At 42.9% G+C, this 26,021-nt stretch overlaps 1 protein-coding gene across 2 annotated transcripts in view; it reads right to left on the bottom strand.

Annotated features, from left to right (window-relative positions):
* Positions 1-7,121: 7,121 nt before the first annotated feature.
* Positions 7,122-26,021, bottom strand: part of LOC139235130 (methylcytosine dioxygenase tet3-like) — a 430,715-nt gene continuing 411,815 nt past the window's right edge. For both annotated transcript variants that reach the window (XM_070866340.1, XM_070866341.1), the window contains 2 exons: positions 21,162-21,495; positions 7,122-13,361 (listed from right to left, as the gene is read on the bottom strand). In XM_070866340.1, coding sequence (XP_070722441.1) covers positions 11,527-13,361; positions 21,162-21,495 — 2,169 coding nt within the window. In that variant the 3' untranslated portion in view covers positions 7,122-11,526. The remainder of the gene's footprint in view (positions 13,362-21,161; positions 21,496-26,021) is intronic.

The raw sequence follows: 26,021 nt of genomic DNA, 5'->3' as shown, positions 1-26,021 counted from the left end.
AGATCGGGGGGGGGGGGGCACTTGATTTAAATGTTTAATTTGTTCACTACAAAAGAGTTGTAGGGCTGTTGAGCCAATGGGCATACTGGTCTGACAATACCTGGTCTTCTGTGGTCTTAGAGACTTAGCAAAGTCACACCCGGTGAGTACTTGAATGGGAGACCGCCTGGGAATATCAGGTGCAATCGGCTTTTCCGGAGGGACTGGCGTGCACCATCACCCCTGGCAGCCAAATTTTAATTTGATTTAATTTTCCGAAAGAGTTTATTTTGAAATTTGGGGTTCTAGTGCCCTTGCCAAAAGGGGATGCTTGATTTTATGTTCTACTAAAATAGTTGTAGAGCTGTTGAGTTCTGAGTGGCTTAGCCAGTCACGTGATGTTCACAAGACTCAATAAAACCCCAGCCAGTTGGGTTTGGGGGATCCACAATGGGGCAGGTAGTTGTGAGCCTGGTGGATGAACTGGTAATGTGTCGTGTGATTGTTAAACCTTTGTTAATAAACCAACTAGTTCTTAATAGCAATGTGTTGCTATGAATTCTTAAGCAAAGAACCCATGAAGCAAATACATTACACACCTTTGGAGCAGCATTCTAACATTGTGAATTACAATATATACAATACTGTTGTTCTAAAACAGTGTATCACTTGACTCTCAATAAGTCAGTGCCCTAACTAAGCAGTGCCTTGGAAGATCTACTAATAGTGAAAAATAGTGTTTTCCTAGTGTAATGCAAGCATCAGGTCCCTTGCTCAAAGCGGCAGTTTACTGTGCTATGTGTAAATTGGGGCTGAAGACAGAATTCTGGTGGTTCACTCGGTCAGTAACAAATATCTCAGAGTTTGCTAATTTCTCTCCAAACCTTTATGGGCTTCTTCTCGAATGGACTGGTGCAGAGGTTGAGAGATCTGGTTAATTCACCTTTTGACTTTCCAAGTAACCGGAAGCTAATGTTTTGAAGATAGGTGAGATTCATCACAAATCACTGAGCAAGAGGTTACTTCCATCTAGACTCAAAACTGAGCCTTTATTCTAACTGTCTTGAGTGTCTATGGGCTGGAATTTCCAATGGCTCACGGCCCGGTTTCTGGGCGGTATTGGCCAATGTGGGCAGTAATGAGGTGAGCGGTCGTTTCCGACCTGAGATACGCCGGCGGTTTCGAAGTCCCGCTGGGGAGCAGACCGCCGGTGTGCAGCGTCTACAGATCGTCCTGGTGCGATGTTTGGCTGAGCGGGGACACTTCGGGAAGTAGGGAAAACACTTACTAACGCCCTCGAGGATCAGCGGAGCTGGGCGGAGGTAAGTAGGCCTGCAAGAAAAAGGTACGTGATTGTTTTTTACTATTTATTTTCATAATCTGTTGGGGTGATTTAATTTAAAAGTGTCTTGGGAGGCAGGGGGAGGGGGAGTGGTGGGGGGGGGATGGGGCGCGGGAGGGGGGGGAGTTGGTTTGCATGATTTAATTTTTTTGAAATGGATTTTTGTCACAAGGCACAAGTCTATTGTTTTGAGACATACGTGCCTCATTCATTCCTTCACCACCGTTCATTCCGGTAAATTGAATAAATTCTTATTTAGCTCATCAAAAATATATTGCATGAACAAAAATAATTCTTCAAATCCTTGGCATAGCAAAGAACTATTCAGGGCAGTGACGTGAAAGAATGAATAAAAATGGACTAAATCAAACTATTTTACATGTTTAAAAAATAAATGGAAGCAGAGATAAGTAAGCCTGAAACGTTATATTTTTAAATGCATTCAACATATCTGTCAGCATCAAGCAATGCCATGTTAAATAATAATTGTTCTCTTGCCTGAATATTTCAGTGCAATTTTGAGTATCACAAATGGGAACAAAAGCCAGTGTTTTGAGTGCAAAAAATAAATATAAAATTTATTAAAACACCCACAATATTTCAAAATGATCAGGAAGAATACATTTACAAGGAAGTTCTTGCAAACAACCTTTTTGTGTACAATACAATACAATGAAATCAAAAGTAATCATGGTCTCCTTGAGTCAGTGCCTTAATATTACAATTATGGACTACTGAATAAGACCATTCAGGAAACATAAAAAGAAAAATTAAAAAATAAATCAACCCAAAATAACTTTCAGCAAAATATTTACTGTACTAGTATCTGCAGTAACGTACACAATGTTCCTATTCCATCTGGATTTTTTAAATGCTACTTTTCATCCATCAAGCTGCAAACTTCATTTCAAGTAGCGGACAACCGATGCCTTTTAACAAAGAAGAAAGTTTCAAGTATGGGTTACAAGTTAGCCTCTTGTGTCCGAGGGACTTGTTACACAGTATGTATAACAACTGTTTCTTACAGTCAAAAAATGAATACAAAAAAAAACAAATTTGAACAATATTTTCCTATATTGTTTTATTCTTTCATGATCCATCTTTTCTCACCCCTAATTTCTTAAATACATTAGAAAATAATAAAAAAAAGACAATAGGCTTTTTAGAACATTATACACTACAGCTTTGACTTAATATACAAAGTTTTGTTATTTTTTTTGTTAACCAAAGCAACAGAACAAGCTTAGTTGTCACATTTACAACATGGATAGAACTATTCTAAGCCCAAAATAAAATCCCTGAACGATGGATGTTAAAATAAGCAGAGATGGCGTACAGATACATTGCAGTTAAAAGTATCCCTGATGTCAGAGTGGAAAGGAAGGTTAAATTAGGCCACACCATATTCTGTGATTCTTAGGCAGCTGTTTAAATTAGTTTGGGACGGAAATAGCATTATGATTTCTTTTTTCGAACGTAAAACAAGAAATTAATATTTTAATTGAAACCAAAATATGATTGCACCTTTTAAATGTACATTTTCAATTCAAGCACATCAAAGTGATTTCGTTTCGATTTTGCAAGATTTACAGCCAGTGGTTGTGCCAAAGGAAAAAAGTAAAACTGCAGCATTCTTAGTTTTAATTATTTACAACTAACTGCAGGTGAGCTTACGAAGAACAGTTTGTCGTCTAGTTTCAAAGAGTTGTCTTCCATTGAATTGGCACGAAGCAAAAGTCAAATCTGCATGATGGAACTGTTTTGCAGTTTTGCTGTGTTGACCAATACATCGCAGAGTTTTAAATCATGAGGGAAAACTGCTGAGCGGCTTGTAAATTTTTCAGTTACGTTGGATATTCCAGGTGCTTGAAACATTTTTGCTGACTTGACTTATAATGCCTGTATCTCAGACCAAGATCTAGGCTCAATTCCCTAAACCTGGTTATCACTCAGTCTTGTTTTATTGAGACTGATTCTGTTCACGGGGCTAGAAGAACACAAGAAGAATAAAGTGCCTGTTCATGCAGCACATGTAAATTAACTTTCGGTTGTCCCATGCAAAAAAAAAAGCTATTCTGATTAAGTGTATAAAATGACAGACATCTGCAACATGCCGACGTATTCAAACTAGAGAGGTGGTTTCTGCCAAATGACCTCTCTATCATTTTCTGTGATGGACATAAGAGACGAGATTATCGTCTAGGCCTGGGCTAATCCAAAAAGATTCAACTGACGGTTGCAATCAGGAACTAAAAAAGTACAGAAACAAAATGGGAACCACGTGCGGAAATTTCAGTCTCAGGAACTGACACCTGTACGAGGGGAATGCAGAGGTCTATCAAAACTACATTTCTCAATTCACAAACGTGATTGTTGCAATTTGGCTGGAGTATATTTAAACATGTTTCATGGACATTTGAGTTTTGATTCTGATATGCCAGGTCAATAGACAAACGGAAGACACTCTCTTTAAAACTATAAATTGTACAAATATGGGTGTTTGGACAAATATGCTGTTTACATAAACTATTGCATTTTCATAACATTTTACATTAAAGTTCAGTATAGGTATTTTTGCTACTGAATTGTTTTAACAAATGGAATGTGGCCTCCCATACCAACATACTTGTTATTGACCATCAATTATTGAAATAATTCATTACAGACTTTAGATCATTTTTTCCACCAGTATCCTTGCCAGTAGACAGATAAATTATAACAGATATATAAGCCCAATCACTAAAAGGAAAAAAAAGAGTAATTTTCTCTATACAATAATATACAAAGTGTACACCACAGTATCTCACTGCAACAACAACCCTTGCAATACCCTTCTACCAATCACATGATTAATAGCATTTTTTTTACATCAGAAAGGTGTTTGAAACATGTGTTTGCTGACTTTCATGCCACAAGGATCTGAGGCAGTCTGTGAATACTGGCAAGCCACTAGGAATTTACAATCTCCACAAATAAAAATACGAATTATATACACTTGCTCCTTGTTGTAACACTCGTAGTAGACCATAGCCTCTGAAATGGTGTGAATTGTTTGTTTGTTCTTCTAATAGAGAAAGGGCACACAATACCCTCTCTGTTATGTGCACTTTGTGAAATAACATGCTTTCTTTATGGATTATAAAGTCAGCATTCTAAGAAAGAATAACTGCATATGTGCCACTCCAAAACTAACAAAAGTCACACAATTGCTTTGATAATGTGTTTAAGGGTGTGTTCGTATTGCAACATTAGCGGCGTTTGCTGTGCCCAAAGTTGCAATGGAGTCAGAGCCTGAACTGACTTCAGAAAGAAGTGTCGTGAGACCCCAGAGGAAGTTGTCTCACATTGCTTGCGTTTGACGCCATAAACTCTGGCGTGTTGTCAAACAGTGTTCAAAAAGTGTTTGGCGATCTCTTGCGCCCACTGAGCACTTTTAAACCTACCTGGAGTTCATTTAAATGCCCAGAAAAGGCAGACGCTCCCATCCACTTTCACTGAACATTTAAATTTGGACGGTTGGAAGTTAAGCTCTGTGCATGCACGTGGCTACACATGGTGCAAAGCTCGTGCTAGACAGGGCGACTGAAGTTTGAGCCGGACAGCACAAATGGCCCGATCCCATCTGCAGCTATTGGTCTCAAATAGCATAAACCATTTTCTTATGCTAATTGAAACCTCTCAGTTGTGCCACTGTTTTAGGATGGCCGTGCTGCTCAAAGCACTTCTATTTGAACTCTGGATGTCACTGTGTTAATTGTCACTTGGTCTTCATGGGTTACGGCGGACAGAAATGCAAGAATCTACTGAGTGTGCGTATTGTTACAACATGTGCAGAATGTTTGCCCCAATATTGTAATGTATAAGAGGGCGTATGAAAGGCTACTCCTGCTCCCTCCCCCCCAACAATGAGGCAACCTGGTCCTGCCCCCTGCCAGGTCTTTTGTGATTCCTAGCAAGAAACTTGCTCTTATAGTACCTAAACATTATTATAAATGTTCTGAAGTCAATGCTAGGAGTGGCTTTTATGCAGCAATAATGGAAGATTTTACCCGTGAACGTTTAAAGTTTAGTATCCATGGAAATACCACAGAGTTAATATTCTAATTTTACTTCATCTATCTACCTATCGAAAAGTATATCCAATTGCCCACAATTCTTCTCCTTTTAAAGGAAATGTATCCTGCCAGAAAAGCATGGAGTTATAATACTAGTTATCAAAGCGTAGAAAGCATGCCCTATGGTGGAAGTTTTTCAAAATTCTTTTTTTTTAAATTCGGGTTTTATGAAAGCCATGCTTACTTGCATCTTAATTATAAGATTGCCCTAATGCTAGAAGTTACTTAAGGAATGTAGAAAAAAACATATATTTCCTGGGTTTTAGGACAAGGAAGTCACCAAACAGAATCCAAATTTCTGTACAACCAAAACACAAATATTTATTAAAAAAAAGGGGGAGGAACACCTGACTGGACAAATGGAATAGCACCTCAAAAAAAACCAAAAGAAAATATAAAAGCAATTTGGAAGAAGTTTAAAACATACTTCATATTTACAAATACTGATATACAAAATAAAGCCACATGGATAAAGCATAAATTTATGCCAACATTTAAGCACAGGTAATGCAAGCATGTTGCTGCAGAATGGGTAACAAAAGCTAACATTTTTTTTGTAATTGAAGAAACCAGAAAGGCCATATGAAGCTGAGCTGCCTTAAATCATTTTACCAATAGAAAGTTTCACCAAAAAATACACATATTTAACACTTCCCCTTAGCTGTCACATTTTAATACAAGAAACTGCAATTTAACTAAGTGTTAACATTGTATGCGCTATGTGTCTCTACACTGAAAACAATATTTGCTTACATACTATCGATACAGGTCTACCAAAGCTGTGCTATAAAATTAGCTTACAAACTAAACTGAGACTGTGTAATGTAAAGAGGTCACTCTTCTCTCCGACGAGAAATTGATGTTGCAACAATGAGAAGAAAATACTTTTGCTTGCAAACCAAAGGCTAATCCTGCCAATCTGTGTGAATGCGACACTGGACACTAACTTGTGAACTGTAGCACTTTATTGAAGGATATTGTAGCACCTTTCAGGAGGTCACATTAAAAATGATTATAACCCTCAGAAAATCTGTTTCACTGAATCAAGCTAGGCTGTGGCAGAAAACATAAGGAATAGGTTTTGTGCTTGCTTGTGTGTCAGTATGTGTCTAGCTAGTTTTGCATGTCTGTCGACGACAAACATTGCAGGGTTTAACATTCAGTATGTTTCCAGACTTGTGTAAGGTACATTACTTGTTAAATAGCACCAGGACTCAAGTGTAATGCCACTCCATCTGATTGGCTAAAGGCAGGTGGATTTTCAGAGCATTCCACCACTATCAAAAGCTTACGTGCACAGTTCACAAATCTGCAGTTTGGAATCCCGTATCGTGTGTCCTTTTATATTGAACTGGTTATCTTTTCTAGAACCTAACAAGTTTAAATCTGATTTATTCTTGACATTTTAAGACTGACAAGAGACAGGGGTTTAAAGAGGTGATCTTTACCTTCTTCAGACTATATGTGATAAAAGTGAGGGGAAAAAAAAGCAATGCATCATTTCTGTCATAACAAGGTCATGTGCAAGTGACACCATGATGCATTTTAATGTGATTTATGCTGTGCGTTTATACATAAATGAACAAGATTTGCTAAAAGCTTTTTCTTGAAAAGCATTCCTCTTAAACGTGAGAAACATCTATTTTATTGATTATGTAGATAATTGGATCTTGGTGTATTTAATTTGTTATATATTTTAGAATTTTCGACCTTTTATTTGACATAATTTTGAGAAGGGATTTATCGCTTGATGGAATTTAAAAGCAATTTAGCTTCAAGATATACTTCAATGATTTAAGTATCACTGCTATTCACTGATGGAAAATGGAGGTTCAGAAAGCCAAATTCTGATCTCTGCTTTTTTGTCTCAATAAATGTTAATTTTCACAGTACAGTGGATTTCAATGAGCAGCTTTCTGCTTTGTTTAGTGCAACATCTAATGTGTTTGCATGGAACTTACATCAGTGGCATTTATATTGTTCAGATCGAGCAAATTTGTCAAAGACAAATGGACTCAATATAGATCATTTGCGATTTGGAAACAAATACTGTACTTGTCTAACTTGAACCAGAAATACAAGTCGCACATCGGTGGTCTTTAGCCACATTAAGTTATGAGACAGTGAGAAAAGCTACCCTGAATGTAATTCAAGTTGTGTCAGGCTGTTACAGTGAGTACAAATTGCTGGTATTTCACATTTAGTTATTTATTTTAGCACCCTTTAGTGTTGTTTGCATGTACAGAAAGAATTCCTGAGGTTTCGTTTCAGGAATTCGAATAACCTGTTGTTCACGAGAGCTTTTACACTGCACTTTTAGTAATAAGGGAAATGTAATCTAGTAAACGTAACCTTTTGTAGATTGGCCTGAGGGTGTGTCGGGGTAAGGGGGAGATTCACTTTACTATTGAAATAGTGCTGTAATGCAGCAATATCAATCCAGTTAATCCTTTGAGTACTATATTTTATGTGTACTGAGTGGGAGAGGTTTATTTTAGCTAAGAATATTGTATAGAATGATGACAGTGCGATCTCTGAAAAGCAGGGAGAGAGGACCCAAGGGTGAGAGGGAGGGGGTCAGTGGGAATATGTGTATATGTACTAGGTCCACACAGCGAAGCCTGGTCTCCAATCCTCTTGCCATTGGACCAAGACCTTGCTCTGCCAAGCCCGTGTGGTAGCTGGTTTGCAACGGCCACCCCACATTAAAAGAAGCATCTTCCACCTTTTAAAATGAAGTTCGGGACCTGTGACATCAGGACACCTTTAGTGTGGAAGCAAGTCATCCCCGACTCCGGGGACTAACTGAGGGGTAGAACGATGACAGCTTTGTAGCCCCAATGGTAGATCAGGACCGTGCATTTGAATTTTGGTCTTTCTTGTGAAGTTTTACACTCGTCCCCAGTTCACGTCAGGGTGGCTAAAGAAACACTGTGTGGATCAGGGACATTTCATCTGCAGGGTTGAGGTATGTTTGGAGGACGGTTGGCTCTGCCGCAGCACTCCTCATATCATCCGAATCATGCAGCGGAACGTGTATTACGTTCTGGACCATGCTGGTGACACAGGGGAAAAATGCTCATATTTTGGTCATGGGATCCGCAGCCTGTATCAAAGGAGCATTCCATTTCCTGCCTCAGGATAAACCCAGCCTTCAATCTTTCGATGATGCATGTTACGAATGTGCTCCCAGGTATGTTTTAATGGATGTTCTTGTGTCACTGTTGTTGCCTGAAAACTTTTTCGAGATTCTCTTCTTAATATTGTAAATGCTAATATAGTCCTCAAAGGATTAATGTTTTCAGGGATACAGTACAGAGGAACCTTAAACCTGTTCAGAAAACATACTCAATTCTTTAATAAAGTTGAAATCTGAGGTAGTTTTCTTCTAGTTTAAGAATGGCATCTATGACATACGTGTACACTGTAACATACTTTTAATTGATCTATTAAATGGTGTAAAATCCAAACTATGAGAAGTTTTGTGTTGTAAATATCTGATCAGATAGTCAGTCTGTGGAATCCAGTTCACATTATGAACTGGTCTCTTGTAAGTCCAATAGTAAACTTATTTTTGAACTTTGTGTTGGGATGGTGGTAAGGCTTCACTTTTGTCCTTTGGGTGTTCTTGTCGATTTTGGACTTTAGATGTGAAATAATCAAGAAAGGCACATGAGTTCATTGAAATAGGACCAACCAAAATGAGTCTACTTATAGATTAAGTGGAGGATAGAGGCCACTATGCCTTATACGTAATATATAGATACATGTCCTTGTCAATTATATTTTCTTTTAAGACCGTTGAAAATTGAATTGGTACATTTTCCAAGAGGAAATTTGCTTTCATTACCATGTACACAATTGACCATTATTTTTTCGATCACAGTCTTTTCTGGTGTATGTGAAGTAGATGTACCGGTATACTGCTGCTGGAACTAAACATTAAAAAATGCCATTTTTAAACTGTACAGTGACTTCCTCAAAGCTGAATATGACCACAGTGGAGGAAATTTGGTCAAAATATTAAGCATTTGTACAAAATCAATGGACCTCTTTTTCATGCAAGTAATTTAGTCCTCCCTCTTAGAAACTCAGACGATTAAACAAAACATGCATTTTAAAATGTGAAACTGGGTAAACACCTATTGGTTTTAAGATAAAAAGAATTGTTAAGTACAGTAGGTCTGGATCGTAAGCCACTCCTTTATTTCTACAGCTGCTATTTTAGAAATACTACAGGTTGGATTGATGTAAAAAGATGTTCCTCTATTTTAAAAGAGTATAAACTGTGATTTAGACACCAAATTTCACGGCACCGTGCATGCTTCAATGTGGCAAAATAACTGGTGCTTCAAGCCGAAAGGCGATTTAAAGCATGGTTTCTAATCAAAAACAAGTATTTCAACGATCCCAAAAGTCATTCCCAAGGTATTTTTGGGCTTTATCAGTGTCAGAACATGAGTTGAATTCAAGAACCAATACACTAACTAGATGATTATTCATTATTAATCTCTGGTCGTGGGAAAGTTAAAGGAGACAACGGCGGAAGGGGGGAGAAATATTTTGCTAAAAATTCTGCAGCTATTTACAGTAGTTCTCCCAATAATTATCTGTTAAATAAACTACTTCAAGTTGTCATTTTAAAATCAAGGTGAAAGTGCTTTAAAATGTTTTTTTTAATATATTTACAGTTTAAAATTGGAGGATATAGAATGCAGGTAAAATACACCGCCTGCTCTTCTTTTTATACCAATATGTAAAAATGAAGACGAAAACAGAAATCAAATCAAACTGTCATTTGAATCGCAGCACTCTGAAGAGGCACCTGAATGCTGTTCGAATGACAACATGATAATGACAGGCCTACCTTCTAGACTGGTGATATGTTGTCATTACAGTAAAACCCATATTTAGTTATTGAGTGAAGTACAGTGTGCAACTTCAATATAGTTGAAGCTGAGGAACGTTTAGTTTTCTTGACAATAAACATAGAAAACAATCTGGCAATCATTAGTACAGGTTGGTTGTTGAGTCTATATTTCGGTATAAAATTGCAAGGTGAAATATTTTTACTTTAACAGGGATAGAAGAAAATAGTCTGGTTGACACAACTTCCTGACGCATTTTCTCTCTCGTTTGCACTGGAGAGCGAAATAGCTGTCAGACAAACTGTGATTGCAAAAAGACAAGGGGTGGGGCGAAGGGTATAGGTCTCACTGTAATCACAAACGCAAAGTTTACTAAAACACAACTGGATGATCAGTCATAAGATGACGTCAGCATTATCAGTTCAGCTTGCCTTGGAGAGTACAGTACATGTACTGTAAAACTTTCAATGAAATGAGATGGTAAGAGAATTGTAAAGTCAATGAGCTGGAGGAGCACCATGATATTAATTGCCATTATAATCTACCTCTGAACGGCACAATGGGAAATTTTTACATATAAGTGCATGTGTTTGATGCTTCAATCAGAAACATCAGGCTAATAAGGTTTAGAGCACCAACAGCCAGGCCAGCGGTATACATCTTACAAATTTAAGTCGCTGGGCTAAGGGTTGAGTAGTTGATTTTTACTGTTGTGACTAAAAAATTAACTCTGTGCTGTAAACTTATTTATTTCTTTTTAAAAAAGCACCAGTTTCTTTTCCTCTTTTAGTTTTTGTTTCCGATGATGCCCTACACGCATAATTCAGCAGGCTCAGATGTTGCTATCTGTCAGAATTAACCTGGCCGTGAACAGTAGCTGCTTCTCTAACAAATGATTATTTTTTTGAACAACAAATACAACAAAAGGTGTACAATAAATACTATTTTTCTAATTTGACATAGAACATTTTCTTTTTTGCCCCTCAGTATGATGGGCAACTATAAGTTCAAAAACATGTAGATATATAAATTAGATTACTAAAACCAGGAAATTTTTTTTTCAATTGTAATCAAAATTCTTTGCTCAGAGTGCAGCTTTCGAGATGATTTGCACTTGAGTGGAATTTCCCCTCTACAGTATATTCGTCAGAGGGAAGCACCGCATTCAGCAACACAAAGAGCTGCTGTTGTGAGGTAAAATGGCCACAATGTTGTACATATCTCAAATCCAGCGGTTGTAGGGTCCTGTTACCTGGGTATAGGCATATGAAGACACAGTGATAACAGTGTTTGTGGTGATGGTCATAGCCTGACGGGTGGGGAAATAATCTTTTTTGTCGTGCTCCGTGTCTGTAGTGGGCGTACTCCCCCACTTGCGTTTTTTGCCGAGGAGCTTGGGGTTCACCAGAGGCAGGCCTAATCTGGCGGCTTCCTCCTGCCTCTGTTTCGCTCGTTCTGCAAGAATTTTCATCTTGGCTTCCCAGAGAGCTAAGCCGTGGTTGGGCTCATTTAAGTTCTTGTGCTGGTAGAACACAAGAGATATCCGTGTGGGGTGGCACCTGTTGGGTTTTTTTAGCGGGGTGGTGGCGTGGAGCTCTCTTCTGGCGCATTCAATCAAAATAGAACCATGAGCTGGTGCCACAGCGACTCCACCAATGTTCCCATCCAAAAAATTGTGTTCGCTGTCTGACCACACTTCCTCTTCTTCCTCTTTAACATTCTCAGGAGGTAATTCATCCATGCCTTCATTCATGCAGTAAGGATCCCACAGCTGCTCCTGAAGCCCTGCACTATGTAATACTGCCTTGTTAAGATCCCAATGCTTGCCTTCCATATTTGTGCCGGGCAACACTGTTCCATTTTCCCCCCACACTTTCTCGTGCAGGTTTATGCTGGAAACCGAAGGCTTACTGTTGTTCATTTTGTAAAAATCCCATGGTTTCTTTTGCACGCTCGAATCTGATATCATTGACAAGTTGTTATGCATTTTCACCGGTTCCCATAATTTGTCTTTAAGATTCACGTTAGACGACATGGAAGGCGATGAGATGGCTTCACCGGTTTTGAATGAATCCCATATTGTTCCCTGGAGATTTGCACTTTGCAATGGTGGCACGCTTCTGTTATCTGTCAGTAAGTTCCATGGCTTTTCTTGCATATTGCTTGCAGGTAATCCCTTTGCATTCCTGTTGGAAGTTATTGAGTTCCATCTGTCTTGAACGTTTGTATTCGTTAACTTGGTATTATCAGAAGGATTGAATAAGCCCCATGGTTTTTCATGTGCAGATGTCCCAGTTGACATTAAGCTGCCATTTGCTTTAAACATATCCCATGATTTTCCTTGATGGGTTATGTTGGGTGGCATTTGTAAAGCAGAAAAGGTATTGTTTACTGCATGAACATTCATAGAAACCCCACGGCAGGATTGCGAATAGGAAACCGAGTCTTCTGGCTCCTGTTTGATGAATCGGTTGAAGTTGTTTGCATTTTGTGAAACTCTCTTGACTTCCTGGGACATTTGACATATTTGATGTGACGGATTGGATGTTGCAGATAACGATGTTTGAGAAACTAATCCTGTCCCTCCTTGGAACATGGGCTGATGATTCTGCTTTGGTGTCATCTCTGTCGCCTCGTCGGAGCAATCAATCCTGGTATTTCTGAGGGCAAGATTGAAACTAGCACACAGCTCCTGGACGTCAGGCTTCTTCTCAAAGCTCGTTCCTGAGAAACTCCCCGGCCTTGTGTCATTGCTGCCATAGTTAAGGAATGATGGGGGAAATAATTGGTTACTTGCATAACCATAATATCCATAGGAGAATGAATATCTCGGGTGAAAATTGTTAATGGAAGGTAGGGTGGGCCTTGCATAGTAGGAATGATAAGGGTAGACATTGTCCAGGCTGTAAGGGTTGGAGGGTCTACAGCTACCAAGCACTGTGTAACTCTCCACAACTGAATTTCCGCTGTGTTTGTAAGAGTTGTAGTGATCTGGCGGCTCGATTTTTATTGAAGGTGTAATGTGATGCTGGGCTGCTGCACTCGCCAATGTCACATCTGTGGGAACATGAGAAAAGAAAACAAGTTGTACCGCATGATTGGTAACCCACAACTGTCATACGTCAAACATAGCCCACCTAACACAATCAGTGTGCAAATTAGACACAATGGACTTCATAGCACGTCCAAAAATTAACACTTCAAATAATAATTAGAAACATGGAAATCTTCAGTGCAGAAGGAAGCCATTTCGGCCCATCGTGTCCGCGCCGGCCGACAAAGAGCCACACGGCCCTCGGTCAGCAGCCCTGAAGGTTACATATAAACCTATGAACAATGGCGGAAAGGCAAAGAGCACCCAGCCCAACCAGTCCACCTCACACAACTGTGACACCCCTTATACTGAAACATTCTACACTCTACCCCAACCAGAGCCATGTGATCTCCTGGGAGAGGCAAAAACCAGATAAAGGATAAGGATAAGGGGTAGGCCATTTAGGACCGAGATGAGGAGAAACTTCTTCACTCAGAGAGTTGTTAACCTGTGGAATTCCCTGCCGCAGAGAGTTGTTGAGGCCAGTTCATTGGATATATTCAAGAGGGAGTTAGATATGGCCCTTAAGGCTAAAGGGATCAAGGGGTATGGAGAGAAAGCAGGAAAGGGGTACTGAGGGAATGATCAGCCATGATCTTATTGAGTGGTGGTGCAGGCTCGAAGGCCGAATGGCCTATTCCTGCACCTATTTTCTATGTTTCTATGTTTCTAAAAACCCAGGCCAATTGAGGAAAATAAAATCTGGGAAAATTCCTCTCCAACCCATCCAGGCGATCAAAACTAATCCAGGAGATCACCTTGGCCATATTCGATTCCCTGCAGTACTTACCATCGTATCTGTGCCAGCCAACAAGAGGTTATCTAAATAACTCTAAATTACTAAATAAGAACAATCTTATTCAATGGCCGACTCCTGCTCCTATTTCTTATGTTCTTGTAATACAAGAAGATGTCAAGATCAAGAAAAGATCACTTGACCCATTCAGCAGTTCCCGCTTGTACTCCATCTCACATTCGGGATTCCTCCCATATCTTTGAGTCCAGTGTAGATTATTTCAAACTTACATCACCCTTTGAGTAAAAAAAATATTTTTTCTCCGATCTGTGCAAAATTTGATGGCGAGCAAAAATCTATCGACTTCAGATCTAGCGCCGACTGCTTTGTGTGCGAGAGTTCCACACATCTACCGACCTTTGTTTCCCAACTTCTCCCCGGATGGCTTGGCTCTGATTTTAAGGTTTGTTCCCTTGTCCTAGACTTCCCACCAAATCACCCCCTTAACCTTCGATATTCCAGAGAGTTCAAGCCTCTCACCATTGGGACAAATTAAGGTTTCCAGGATTTCGATATTCATCAAAAGGAAATGTAATCAAAATACCATCACTTTATTTATATTGAACGTATTACCTGTGCCACTGATGTAGAAAAGTATGAACAGATTTATTTCAAATACTGGGGGGTACAACGAAAAAGAACACTTTTTTGTAAAGGAAAAATTCCTGGGGAGAAATTGGCCAGGTTTGCACCTCCCGCTAACGCCTGTGGGGGGCGGTAACGGGGCACTAAGGGTTACCGATCGGGCGCAGCGAATCCAACCACGTCTGCACACTTCCGTGGCAGTTTTGCACTGGCACTAACGCTTACTGCCTCGGTCTCTAGCGCTCCGTAGATTATGACATCATCCGATGCGCAGCGCCCCATTACCGCCCCGGATGCAATATTCGCTTCCACCCCTGCAGCATCGCCGAGTGTCAACAACAGCTGCAGGAGGCGTCGTCCCCTCGGCCGGCCGCTTGGGGAGCACTAATTAAAGGCCGTGGTGGGCAGGTAGGGCAAAGATTATTTATCTCCCTATTGTGGTGCCTCCTGATTTCCTGCACCCGCGATTACTCAGCCTCCTCACTCAGAGAGCTCAGCCTCCTCACTCAGAGAGCTCAGCCCTCCTCACTCAGAGAGCTCAGCCTCCTCACTCAGAGAGCTCAGCCTCCTCACTCAGAGAGCTCAGCCCTCCTCACTCAGAGAGCTCAGCCCTGCTCACTCAGAGAGCTCAGCCCTGCTCACTCAGAGAGCTCAGCCTCCTCACTCAGAGAGCTCAGCCCTGCTCACTCAGAGAGCTCAGCCTGCTCACTCAGAGAGCTCAGCCTCCTCACTCAGAGAGCTCAGCCTCCTCACTCAGAGAGCTCAGCCTCCTCACTCAGAGAGCTCAGCCCTCCTCACTCAGAGAGCTCAGCCCTCCTCACTCAGAGTGCTCAGCCTCCTCACTCAGAGAGCTCAGCCCTGCTCTCTCAGAGAGCTCAGCCCTGCTCACTCAGAGAGCTCAGCCCTGTTCACTCAGAGAGCTCAGCCCTGTTCACTCAGAGAGCTCAGCCCTGCTCACTCAGAGAGCTCAGCCTCCTCACTCAGAGAGCTCAGCCCTGCTCACTCAGAGAGCTCAGCCTCCTCACTCAGAGAGCTCAGCCCTGCTCACTCAGAGAGCTCAGCCCTGCTCACTCAGAGAGCTCAGCCTCCTCACTCAGAGAGCTCAGCCTCCTCACTCAGAGAGCTCAGCCCTCCTCACTCAGAGAGCTCAGCCTCCTCACTCAGAGAGCTCAGCCTCCTCACTCAGAGAGCTCAGCCCTGCTCACTCAGAGAGCTCAGCCCTGCTCACTCAGAGAGCTCAGCCCTGTTCACTCAGAGAGCTCAGCCTCCTCACTCAGAGAGCTCAGCCCTGCTCACTCAGAGAGCTCAGCCCTGCTCACTCAGAGAGCTCAGCCCTGCTCACTCAGAGAGCTCAGCCCTGCTCACTCAGAGAGCTCAGCCCTGCTCACTCAGAGAGCTCAGCCCTGCTCACTCAGAGAGCTCAGCCTGCTCTCTCAGAGAGCTCGGGGCTGCTATGCATGTAGCGCAGGTGCTGTGGCCCAACAGACACAGCCTTAGGATTCAATCAAGGCAGCATTGGCCCTTCTCTTTGAGGGAGGGAAGGAGACTGTACAGACGGCAGCATTGCACTGAACATCGTGCAACACTCTGCCAATACCCGCCCCTCTCACTCACTTTAGCGCTCCGAGGGAAATGGTAGCTGTAGTAGAGCTCCCTTAGTGGACTACTGTGGTATTGCAACTATGGATGTATATAAATAAAGGACAGTTGCTGTTAGGAGCAATCTTGTGCAGTGTGTGCTTTTCAGGGATGTAAGGATATATTACAGTAGCGCTTGATTTAACACTCCACTTCCCTCGGAGCACGAAAGCGAAGTTCCCGGCAGAATCAAATCCCTGCCGCCTGGCGATACTTCTGCGCTCCCATTTGATCTATTTGCTTTTTGTGTGTTTTCGATGTCACGCAGCGATCACTGTGATTTGCAAGTGGAAAATAAAGTAACGAATACAAGGTATTTAACTGATTGGTTAGTTTGGTGAGCGAGGAGACAAGGATTAATTGGGTAGCGTAACGATACGTTTGAAGCACTTGATTCCCCTGGGAATCCAATCACTGTAATGTACACAGTCGGGTCATCTGTCGCCCTGCTTCATGGACTGTGAGAAGCAACTTCCTGCCATGCTTTAACTTTGAGATAATGTGTATCAGAAAGAGAGAGCGAGTTGTTCGGATGAGAGAAGGGAAGGTTGTAGTACCAAGGTCAACAAGCTGTCATTCCCGGAACAGAGGTTGATATTAAGGCCTGGTAACCAATTAGAGAAGCACTGGGGGCTTCAGCAACGTCTTTATTGGGCCTGTTTTAACAATCTTTCGATGCAGATTGCAACTTTTGGCAAGATATTAAAACAATTATTGGAAAAAAACCCCATGTCTTCCTCGTGAATGAAATCTGTTTATATTGGATTCCACTGGAACAACTGAACATTCAGTCAAAGAGCCAAACCTATGATTTTGAATATTAAGAGGTTATCATCAATAATCTTGGCCATTAAGCTCAATTTGTAGTCGCTGTAAATTTTCCTTTCCTTTATCATCAATTTATAATTATTAATATGGAGACTGAGTCAGAATAAAAGTGGCGGGTGTGTTCGGGCTGAAAATTCGTTATGGCCCGCTGTGAGGCGGTAATGTCACCGGGGCTCTACTTTTAGTGTCGGGCGATGTCTACCGCCTCAAAGTGCGATATTCAGTTGTATCGCCCCAGGAGGAGGGTGGAGCACTAAGGGAAACGCCGCACACTCCTCCTCGGGCGCGAAAGGCCCATCGCGGGGCGGGAGTGTTTCTCAAGTTTCTCAAGAATCCCAGCCCCTAAAGAGGAGGTGAGGTCGACTGCGCGAAACCTGCCATAAAATGGAAGGGAGGCTAGCCTTCCACAGGTAGGGCGGTAAGTCATTGTTAAATATGGGACTCTCGACACTTACTCTTCATTCCCCGTGATATTGCCGCGGGATCCTCTGTGCACGTCTGCCTCCCGCTGTCGGGAGCAGCGCCTGGCGCCGGGCGCTACGGCAGGCAAGAGCAGCCAATTTCGGAAACACGTCGTGAAGGGGGGATCGCACACTTGGTGACATCACCAAGTGGGCGGGGCTAGAGTGCGCAGCGCTAAATGACAGCGCGGCCGCGAAACCGGCAGTAACGTTCGCGGCAGGCTGTCACAGCGCGGCACGCAGACGTGAGGTGCTTAGCGGCCCCTTACTGCCCCTCTCTGGCGTTAATGGAGGCGCTAAACAACTGAATTTCTCCCCAAAAAAATCTTGCATCCAGTGAAGTATTGGTGGTCAGCTCAGTTATAACATGCAAAGACTCAAAGACTATCTTTCAGCAATAAAGAAAGACTTGCATTTATATAGCGCCTTTCATGACCACCAGACATCTGAAAGTGCTTTACAGCCAATGAAGTGCTTTTGGAGTGTAGTCACTGTTGTAATGTGGGAAACACAGCAGCCAACTTGCGCACAGCAAGCTCCCACACACAGCAATGTGATAATGACCAGATAATCTGTTTATTTTGTAGTGTTGCTTAAGGGAGAAATATTGGCCAGGACACTGGGGATAACTCCCCTGCTCTTCTTCAAAATAATGCCTTGGGTTCTTTTACATCCACCTGAGAGAGCAGACAGGGCCTCGGTTTAACGTCTCATCTGAAAGACGGCACCTCCGACAGTGCGGCACTCCCTCAGCACTGGAGTGTCAGCCTGGATTTATGTTTGTAGGTCTTTGGTGTGGGACTATGAGTGCTGCCCACTGAGCCACGGCTGATGCTGCAGTTGATATATCACCAACCTGCAAAGACCCAAAGACTACCTTTCAGCAATGCCACGGGCGATCTGTTAGTAATATTCACCAGAAGAGTGGTGAAACAATTCATTACTTCTGGCTTTTCTCTTCATGCAATGGGTTCTTTTATTTTCAGTGAAATGACTAGTATGGATGCTTTGTCAAATATTAACCGAGAATGACATGCAAAGAGCAAGAATTTCTTCACACACAAATATTTAAAAAAACCTGGAAATCTGTAGGCAGCCTGCAACAAATGAGAAGCTCTTGATATTTCACCAAACTTCCAGCTGTCATTCCTTCTAGTGTCAAAGAGAATCTGTGACGGGTCTGAGCATATAAGAAAAAGTTCACCGAGAGTCGCTGAAACATTAACGCACGTAAATAAGGAAAAGGTGGATAACCCTAAAATATTTTATGAAATTAATTATTTTATATATATAAGTATATATAGTATGTAGTTGACAACATTGCATCGGATTACACGGGATATACGGCCCAGAAACCGGCCATTCGGCCCAACCAGTCCATGCCGGTGTTTATGCGCCACTCAAGTCTCCTCCCGTCTTTCCCCATCTAACTCTATCAGCATAACCCTCTATTCCCTTCTCCCCCATATACTTGTCCATAGAAAAATACAAAATAGGTGCAGGAGTAGGCCATTTGGCCCTTCGAGTCTGCACCGCCATTCAATATGATCATGGCTGATCATTCCCTCAGTACCCCTTTCCTGCTTTCTCTCCATACCCCTTGATCCCTTTAGCTGTAAGGGCCATATCTAACTCCCTCTTGAATATATCCAATGAACTGGCATCAACAACTCTCTGCGGCAGGGAACTCCACAGGTTAACAACTCTGAGTGAAGAAGTTTCTCCTCATCTCAGTCCTAAATGGCTTACCCCTTATCCTTAGATTGTGTCCTCTGGTTCTGGACTTCCCCAACATCAGGAACATTCTTCCTACATCTAACCTGTCCCGTCCCGTCAGAATTTTATATGTTTCTATGAGATCCCCTCTCATTCTTCTAAACTCCAGTGAATAAAGGCCCAGTCGATCCAGTCTCTCCTCAAATGTCAGTCCTGCCATCCCAGGAATCAGTCTGGTGAACTTTCGCTGCACTCCCTCAATAGCAAGAACGTCCTTCCTCAGATTAGGAGACCAAAACTGAACACACTATTCCAGGTGAGGCCTCATCAAGGCCCTGTACAACTGCAGTAAGACCTCCCTGCTCCTATACTCAAATCCCCTCGCTATGAAGACCAACATACCATTTGCCTTCTTCACCGCTTGCTGTAGCTGCATGCCAACTTTCAATGACTGATGTACCATGACACCCAGGTCTCGTTGCACCTCCCCTTTTCCTAATCTGCCGCCATTCAGATAATATTCTGCCTTCGTGTTTTTGCCCCCAAAGTGGATAACCTCACATTTATCTACATTATACTGCATCTGCCATGCATTTGCCCACTCACCTAACCTGTCCAAGTCACCCTGCAGCCTCTTAGCATCCTCCTCACAGCTCACACCGCCACCCAGTTTAATGTCATCTGCAAACTTGGAGATATTACACTCAATTCCTTCATCTAAATCATTAATGTATATTGTAAATAGCTGGGGTCCCAGCACTGAGCCCTGCGGCACTCCACTAGTCACTGCCTGCCATTCTGAAAAGGACCCGTTTATCCCGACTCTCTGCTTCCTGTCTGCCAATCAGTTCTCTATCCACGTTAGTACATTACCCCCAATACCATGTGCTTTAATTTTGCACACCAATCTCTTGCGTGGGACCTTGTCAAAAGCTTTTTGAAAATCCAAATACACCACATCCACTGGTTCTCCCTTGTCCACTCTACTAGTTATATCCTCAAAAAATTCTAGAATATTTGGCAAGCATGATTTCCCTTTCATAAATCCATGCTGACTTGGACCGATCCTATCACTGCTTTCCAAATGCGCTGCTATTTCATCTTTAATAATTGATTCCAACATTTTCCCTACTACTGATGTCAGGCTAACAGGTCTATAATTACCCGTTTTCTCTCTCCCTCCTTTTTTAAAAAGTGGTGTTACATTGGCTATCCTCTATCCAACTGATCGAGAGCCGATAGACTGTTGGAAAATGATCACCAATGCATCCACTATTTCTAGGGCCACTTCCTTAAGTACTCTGGGATACAGACTATCAGGCCCCGGGGATTTATCGGTCTTCAATCCCATCAATTTCCCAAACACAATTTCCCGCCTAATAAGGATTTCCTTCAGTTCCTCCTTCTCACGAGACCCTTGGTCCCCTAGTCCAGCCTCCCCTTAAATGCATCGATACTGTTTGCTTCATCCACTCCCTGTGGTAGTGAGTTCCACTCTCTGGATAAGTATGTTTCTTCTAAATGCCCTATTTGATTTTTTCGTAATTATCCTCTAGTTATGCTCTTCCCCACAAGTGGAAACATTCTCTCTGTATCCACTCGATCAAAACCTTTCGTCATTTTAAAGACCTCTATTAGGTCACCCCTCAGCCTTCTCATTTCAAGAGAAAAGTGACCCAGCCTGTTCATCCTTTCCTGATAGGTCGCCCCTCTGGTATCATCCTTGTAAATACTCTTACCTTTGCTTTGCGGAGTGCCACATTTCAAATTCTCTGCTTCCTGTTTTAGTTTTCCCGCCAGAAGTTTCTTCTCTTGGTTTCTCTGTTTCTCAGCTGCGCGTTTTGCTTCCAGCTTTTTCTGACGTGCCGACTTCACTGGCTCAGGCAGCATTCTGACTTCCCTGGGGAACGCTGTGAGCACCTGTATCGCTCCCGCTTTAACCTTCTCGTTCTGGTTCTCCTCACTGCCATGCTCATCAGTGGTCGACACCTTGTACAGCGGCAACACGTGCAATTGTTCATCCTCTGGGGTGGTCCCTAGCTTCCGATTGTCCTCCTTCGTTAATGTACAAACCTGTGAATAAATAGCCGCAAACAGATTGCGTCAGTATTCCCGCGGGGATCGGAAACATGCTTACGTTTATTACCCAGCTTTTGGATCTCACTAAATTTGTTGGGAACGGCGGCACAGTGGTTATGTTACGGGACCAGTAATCCATGATTCAGAGACATGAGTTCAAATCCCACCATGGCAGCTGGGGAATTTAAATTCAATTAATTCAATAATTCTGTGATTAAAAAGCTACGATCAGTAATGGTGACCATGAAACAGTTGTAAAAACCCATCTGGTTCACTGATGACCTTTACGGAAGGAAATCTGCCATCCTTACCCGGTCCGGCCAGTGCGTGACTCCAGACCCACTCTTAACTGCCTCCTGAGATGGCCCAGCGACATGCTCCGTTGTACAAGGCGACTCACCACCAGTTTCTCGAAGGGGCAATTGGGGATGGCCAATAAATTCTGGCCTTGCTGGTGATGCCCACATCCCGCGTACGAATAAATAAAAAGTAAGTAACAGTCCGCACACATGTGCAATTTGTGCGCAGCTCCCGTAAGCTGGTGGCAACAGAGCTCACTTTGCAGGCAATGCTTTTGCGGTGTACTAAAAAACACGTCCTCTGCTGACTATAATGCTCCTAATTTTATTTCAAAATTTAATGAATTGGCAAAGTTGGGCTCTGGCACTAAATTATTTAAATGTTTCTTTGCACAGTGTGGAGCAGTGCAGCATTTGAATTTAAACTACTACATAATAGGGGGTAACTTTAAACCCCCAGGACCGGCTAGGAATAGATTAGAATTTAACAAAATTAGAAATAGCAATTTTCAGCGCAGAAGGAGGCCATTTCGGTCCATCGTGTCATCCCGCCTCCCATGCGGCCATTTCTGGTTTTAAAGGAGGCAGGTTATGGAAGGGGGAGGGGCGGGCGACTGACCTGTAATTTGAATATGTAAATGAGACCACGGGCTGGGTTTCCCAGGACTGGGGAAACCCGTCAGGAGAGGGAGAGGAGAATGACCGGATCCAACAGGTGGTTGCCTATGCAGCACTGATTGTGGGGGGAGGGGCGGAAGTACAAGGGTGCTCCCCTCACACCCCGGGCCCCCCTGCTTCCCTCCCCATGCTCGCAGGATCACTCTCCCAGGATTGGCTGAGCCAGTCCCTGATCTGATTTCACCCACCCTTGGCCTTTCCGATCCGCACCCCCCCTCCCCCATCTCTCCCTGCCCCCAACCCCAGGTCTTTGATCTTCCCCCCCTCCACACAGGTTTCCCACCCGCTACAACCAACCCCTCCCACCTCCTCGTCGCTGTCAGGGCCGGTGTCATTCCAGGAGTATAAAGGCCGAGAAGTCCTGCTGCAACTGTACAGGCTATTGGTGAGGCCACACCTGGAGTACTGTGTACAGTTTTGATTTCCATATTTAAGGAAGGATATACTTGCATTGGAGGCTGTTCAGAAAAGGTTCACTCGGTTGATTCCTGAGATGAGGAGGTTGTATTGTGAGAAAAGGTTGAGCAGATTGGGCCTATACTCATTGGAGTTTAGAAGAATGAGAGGTGATCTTATTGAAAGGTATAAGATACTGAGGGGGCTGGACAGGGTAGATGCAGAGAGGATGTTTCCCCTCGTGGGGGAATCTCGAACTAGGGGCATAGTTTCAGAATAAGGGGCCACCCATTTAAAACTGAGATGAGGAGGAATTTCTTCTCTCTGAGGGTTGTAAATCTGTGGAATTCGCTGTCCTAGAGAGCTGTGGAGGCTGGGTCATTGAATATATTTAAGGCGGAGAGAGACAGATTTTTGAGCGATAAGGGAGTAAAGGGTTCTGGGGAGCGGGCGGGGAAGTGGAGTTGAGTCCATGATCAGATCAGCCATGATCTTATAGAATGGCGGAGCAGGCTCGAGGGGCCGAATGGCCGACTCCTGCTCCTATTTCTTATGCTTTTATTTAACCACAACAACAACTCGCATTTATGTAGCCCCTTTAAGATGGTAAAATCCCAAGGAGCGCGATACTGAGCCTCATCAGGCGATACTGGGACAGGCAGGCTGAAGCTTGGTCAAAGAGCTAGGTTTCAAGGAGCGTATTGTGGGTCAGAGCAGCTCACTCAGGAGCTCGAGCACAGGGGCCATCTCCTAACTTACCTCCTCCTTTATATTTCAGCAATGATCAGAAGAAAGGGTTTCTGAATGCCCGAGGCTGTGTGACAAGGTTAGGTTCCCTGAAAGTATTTGTGAACATGATTTGATCAAACATTTTTAAAATGTGCGCATATTGTTGGGATCATCCTTCATGAACAGGAGTCTGTTTGTAGAAAGCCCCAATTTATTTAAAATATATAATTGTGTTGCAGTATTTTGACAAAAGCTTAATTGCATTGGACAAAAGGGCACTCTGGAAATGTATTAAATAAAATACATGTATCGCCGGTATAACTCAATACAGAAGGACTCTGCCCAATCAACATGGAACGGTCATAAAAGGCGTATCTTTGGAGCTCCCTTGTAAAGCTCATTAACTGCCTCCTGCCCATTCTAACAAAGCACTGTAGCCAGTATTTTACAATATTCACCGTGACCAAAAGAAAACTTGGAATTTTTCCCCTCCTGAAAGGGGAATCCATCTCCCCGGACCAGGAATGGAAATCAGTGCAGTACCGTTCATTGCCAGCATGTGGCAGTGCTGCATCGTGAATAGCAGTTGTGAAATTACACCCCGCATTACAACACCATTTTAGCACATCCTGCGAGCAATGTGAAATATCAATAACTTGCTCACTGCTGATTTGCTGTGCTTTTAATACATTACTTTTAAATCAGTTCTTCTGACGGGAACGCTCACCTTTCTCAATCTGTTAGTCAGCAATAGCACTTCTCATAAACATACAGACTCCCTCGGGGCTGAGATTTATGATGTGAGCTTCATGAAATTATAAATAGTGCTGTAAAAACATCACTTTTTAATTTTATTTGTTCATTCAAGGGATGTGGGTGTCACTGGAAAGGTCGGCATTTATTGCCCATCCCTAATTGCCCCATGAGGAGGTGGTGAGCCGCCTTCTTGAACCGCTGCAGTCCGTGTGGTTAAGATGTTCCCACAGTTAAACTGAGTGTCTTGCTGGGCCATTTCAGGGGGCAGTGAAGAGTCAACCCCATTGTTGTGGGTCTGGAGTCACGTATAGGCCCAGGCCGGGTAAGGGCGGCAGGTTTCCTTCCCTGAAGGTCATTAGTGAACCAGTTGGGAGTTTGATGTGGCCCTTACAGCTAAAGGGATCAAGGGGTATGGAGAGAAAGCAGGAAAGGGATACTGAGGGAATGATCAGCCATGATCTTATTGAATGGTGGTGCAGGCTCGAAGGGCCGAATGGCCTACTCCTGCACCTATTTTATATGTTTCTATGTTTCTATGTTTACTGATCCGATAGTTTCGTGGTCACCATTCCTGACACTCGCTTTTAAATTCCAGATTTAATTAATGAACTGACTTTAAATTTCCCAGCTGCCTGATGGGATTTGAACTTACATTACAGATTATTAGTCTAGGCCTCTGGATTAACTAGTCCAGTAGAATAACCACTATACTACTGTACTCTGAGATCGATAGATTTTTGGAGTCTAGGGGAATCAAGGGATATGGAGATCGAGCGGGAAAGTGGAGTTGAGGTCGATGATCAGCCCTGATCTCATTGAATGGCGGAGCAGGCTCGAGGGGCTGTAGGGCCTGCTCCTGCTCCTATTCCTTATGTTCTTATGTATGCTACACTGTCACTTTGTCATATTTGTCATGCTATCATGACATGAAATTAAAATGCCGTTTAACTCTTCTTCAACTGAGTGAATAAATCCACGTTATCAGAGCTCCCTCAGTGTCTCAGTGCTGCCTCGTGTGTGACTGAGCTAATCATCATCATCATAGGCGGTCCCTCGGGGCCAAGGCTGACTTGCTTCCACTCTAAAAAGGAGTTCTCGGGTGACTGATTAACTTATTTTAAACGGTGGTAGATGCCTGTGGGTGGATTTTTTTAACGTGGGGTGGCCGTTGTACACCAGCCACCACACGGGCTGGACAGAGCAAGGTCTTGGTCCAGTGGCAAGGGTTAACCAGGATCACTGGAGACCAGCTCTGCCGCATGTGCTAATACACACACACAAACTCACACATACTCCTACTGTCCTCCTGCCCACAGGACCTCTGAGCTAAAGAGACTGACAGAGTCCCAAGTATGCTAATTCAACTGAATTAATAATGAGTTGAGCTTTAATTAACCTTACGCCAAGGAATGGAACAACTGGCGGTGTTCCTCATTGTTATCCAGTGCCTATGCGTGGACACAAAGCGATAACAGGATTGAGTTTGGCTGCAATACTCCCGGAAGGGGTACGGTAGTGTAGTGATTATGTTACTGGGCCAGTAATCCAACAACCTGAGCTAATGAGTAGGCAATGTGAGTTCAAATCCCACCCCATACATTTAAATTCTGTTCTTTAAATAAATCTGGAATTAAAAAGATAGTATCAGTAATGGTGATAAAA

This window comes from Pristiophorus japonicus, chromosome 22 (assembly GCF_044704955.1).
Source record: "Pristiophorus japonicus isolate sPriJap1 chromosome 22, sPriJap1.hap1, whole genome shotgun sequence".
NCBI classification, from domain to species: Eukaryota; Metazoa; Chordata; class Chondrichthyes; family Pristiophoridae; genus Pristiophorus; species Pristiophorus japonicus.
The sequence above is the reverse complement of the archived record's forward strand: the minus strand, read 5'-3'. Positions and strand labels throughout refer to the sequence as shown.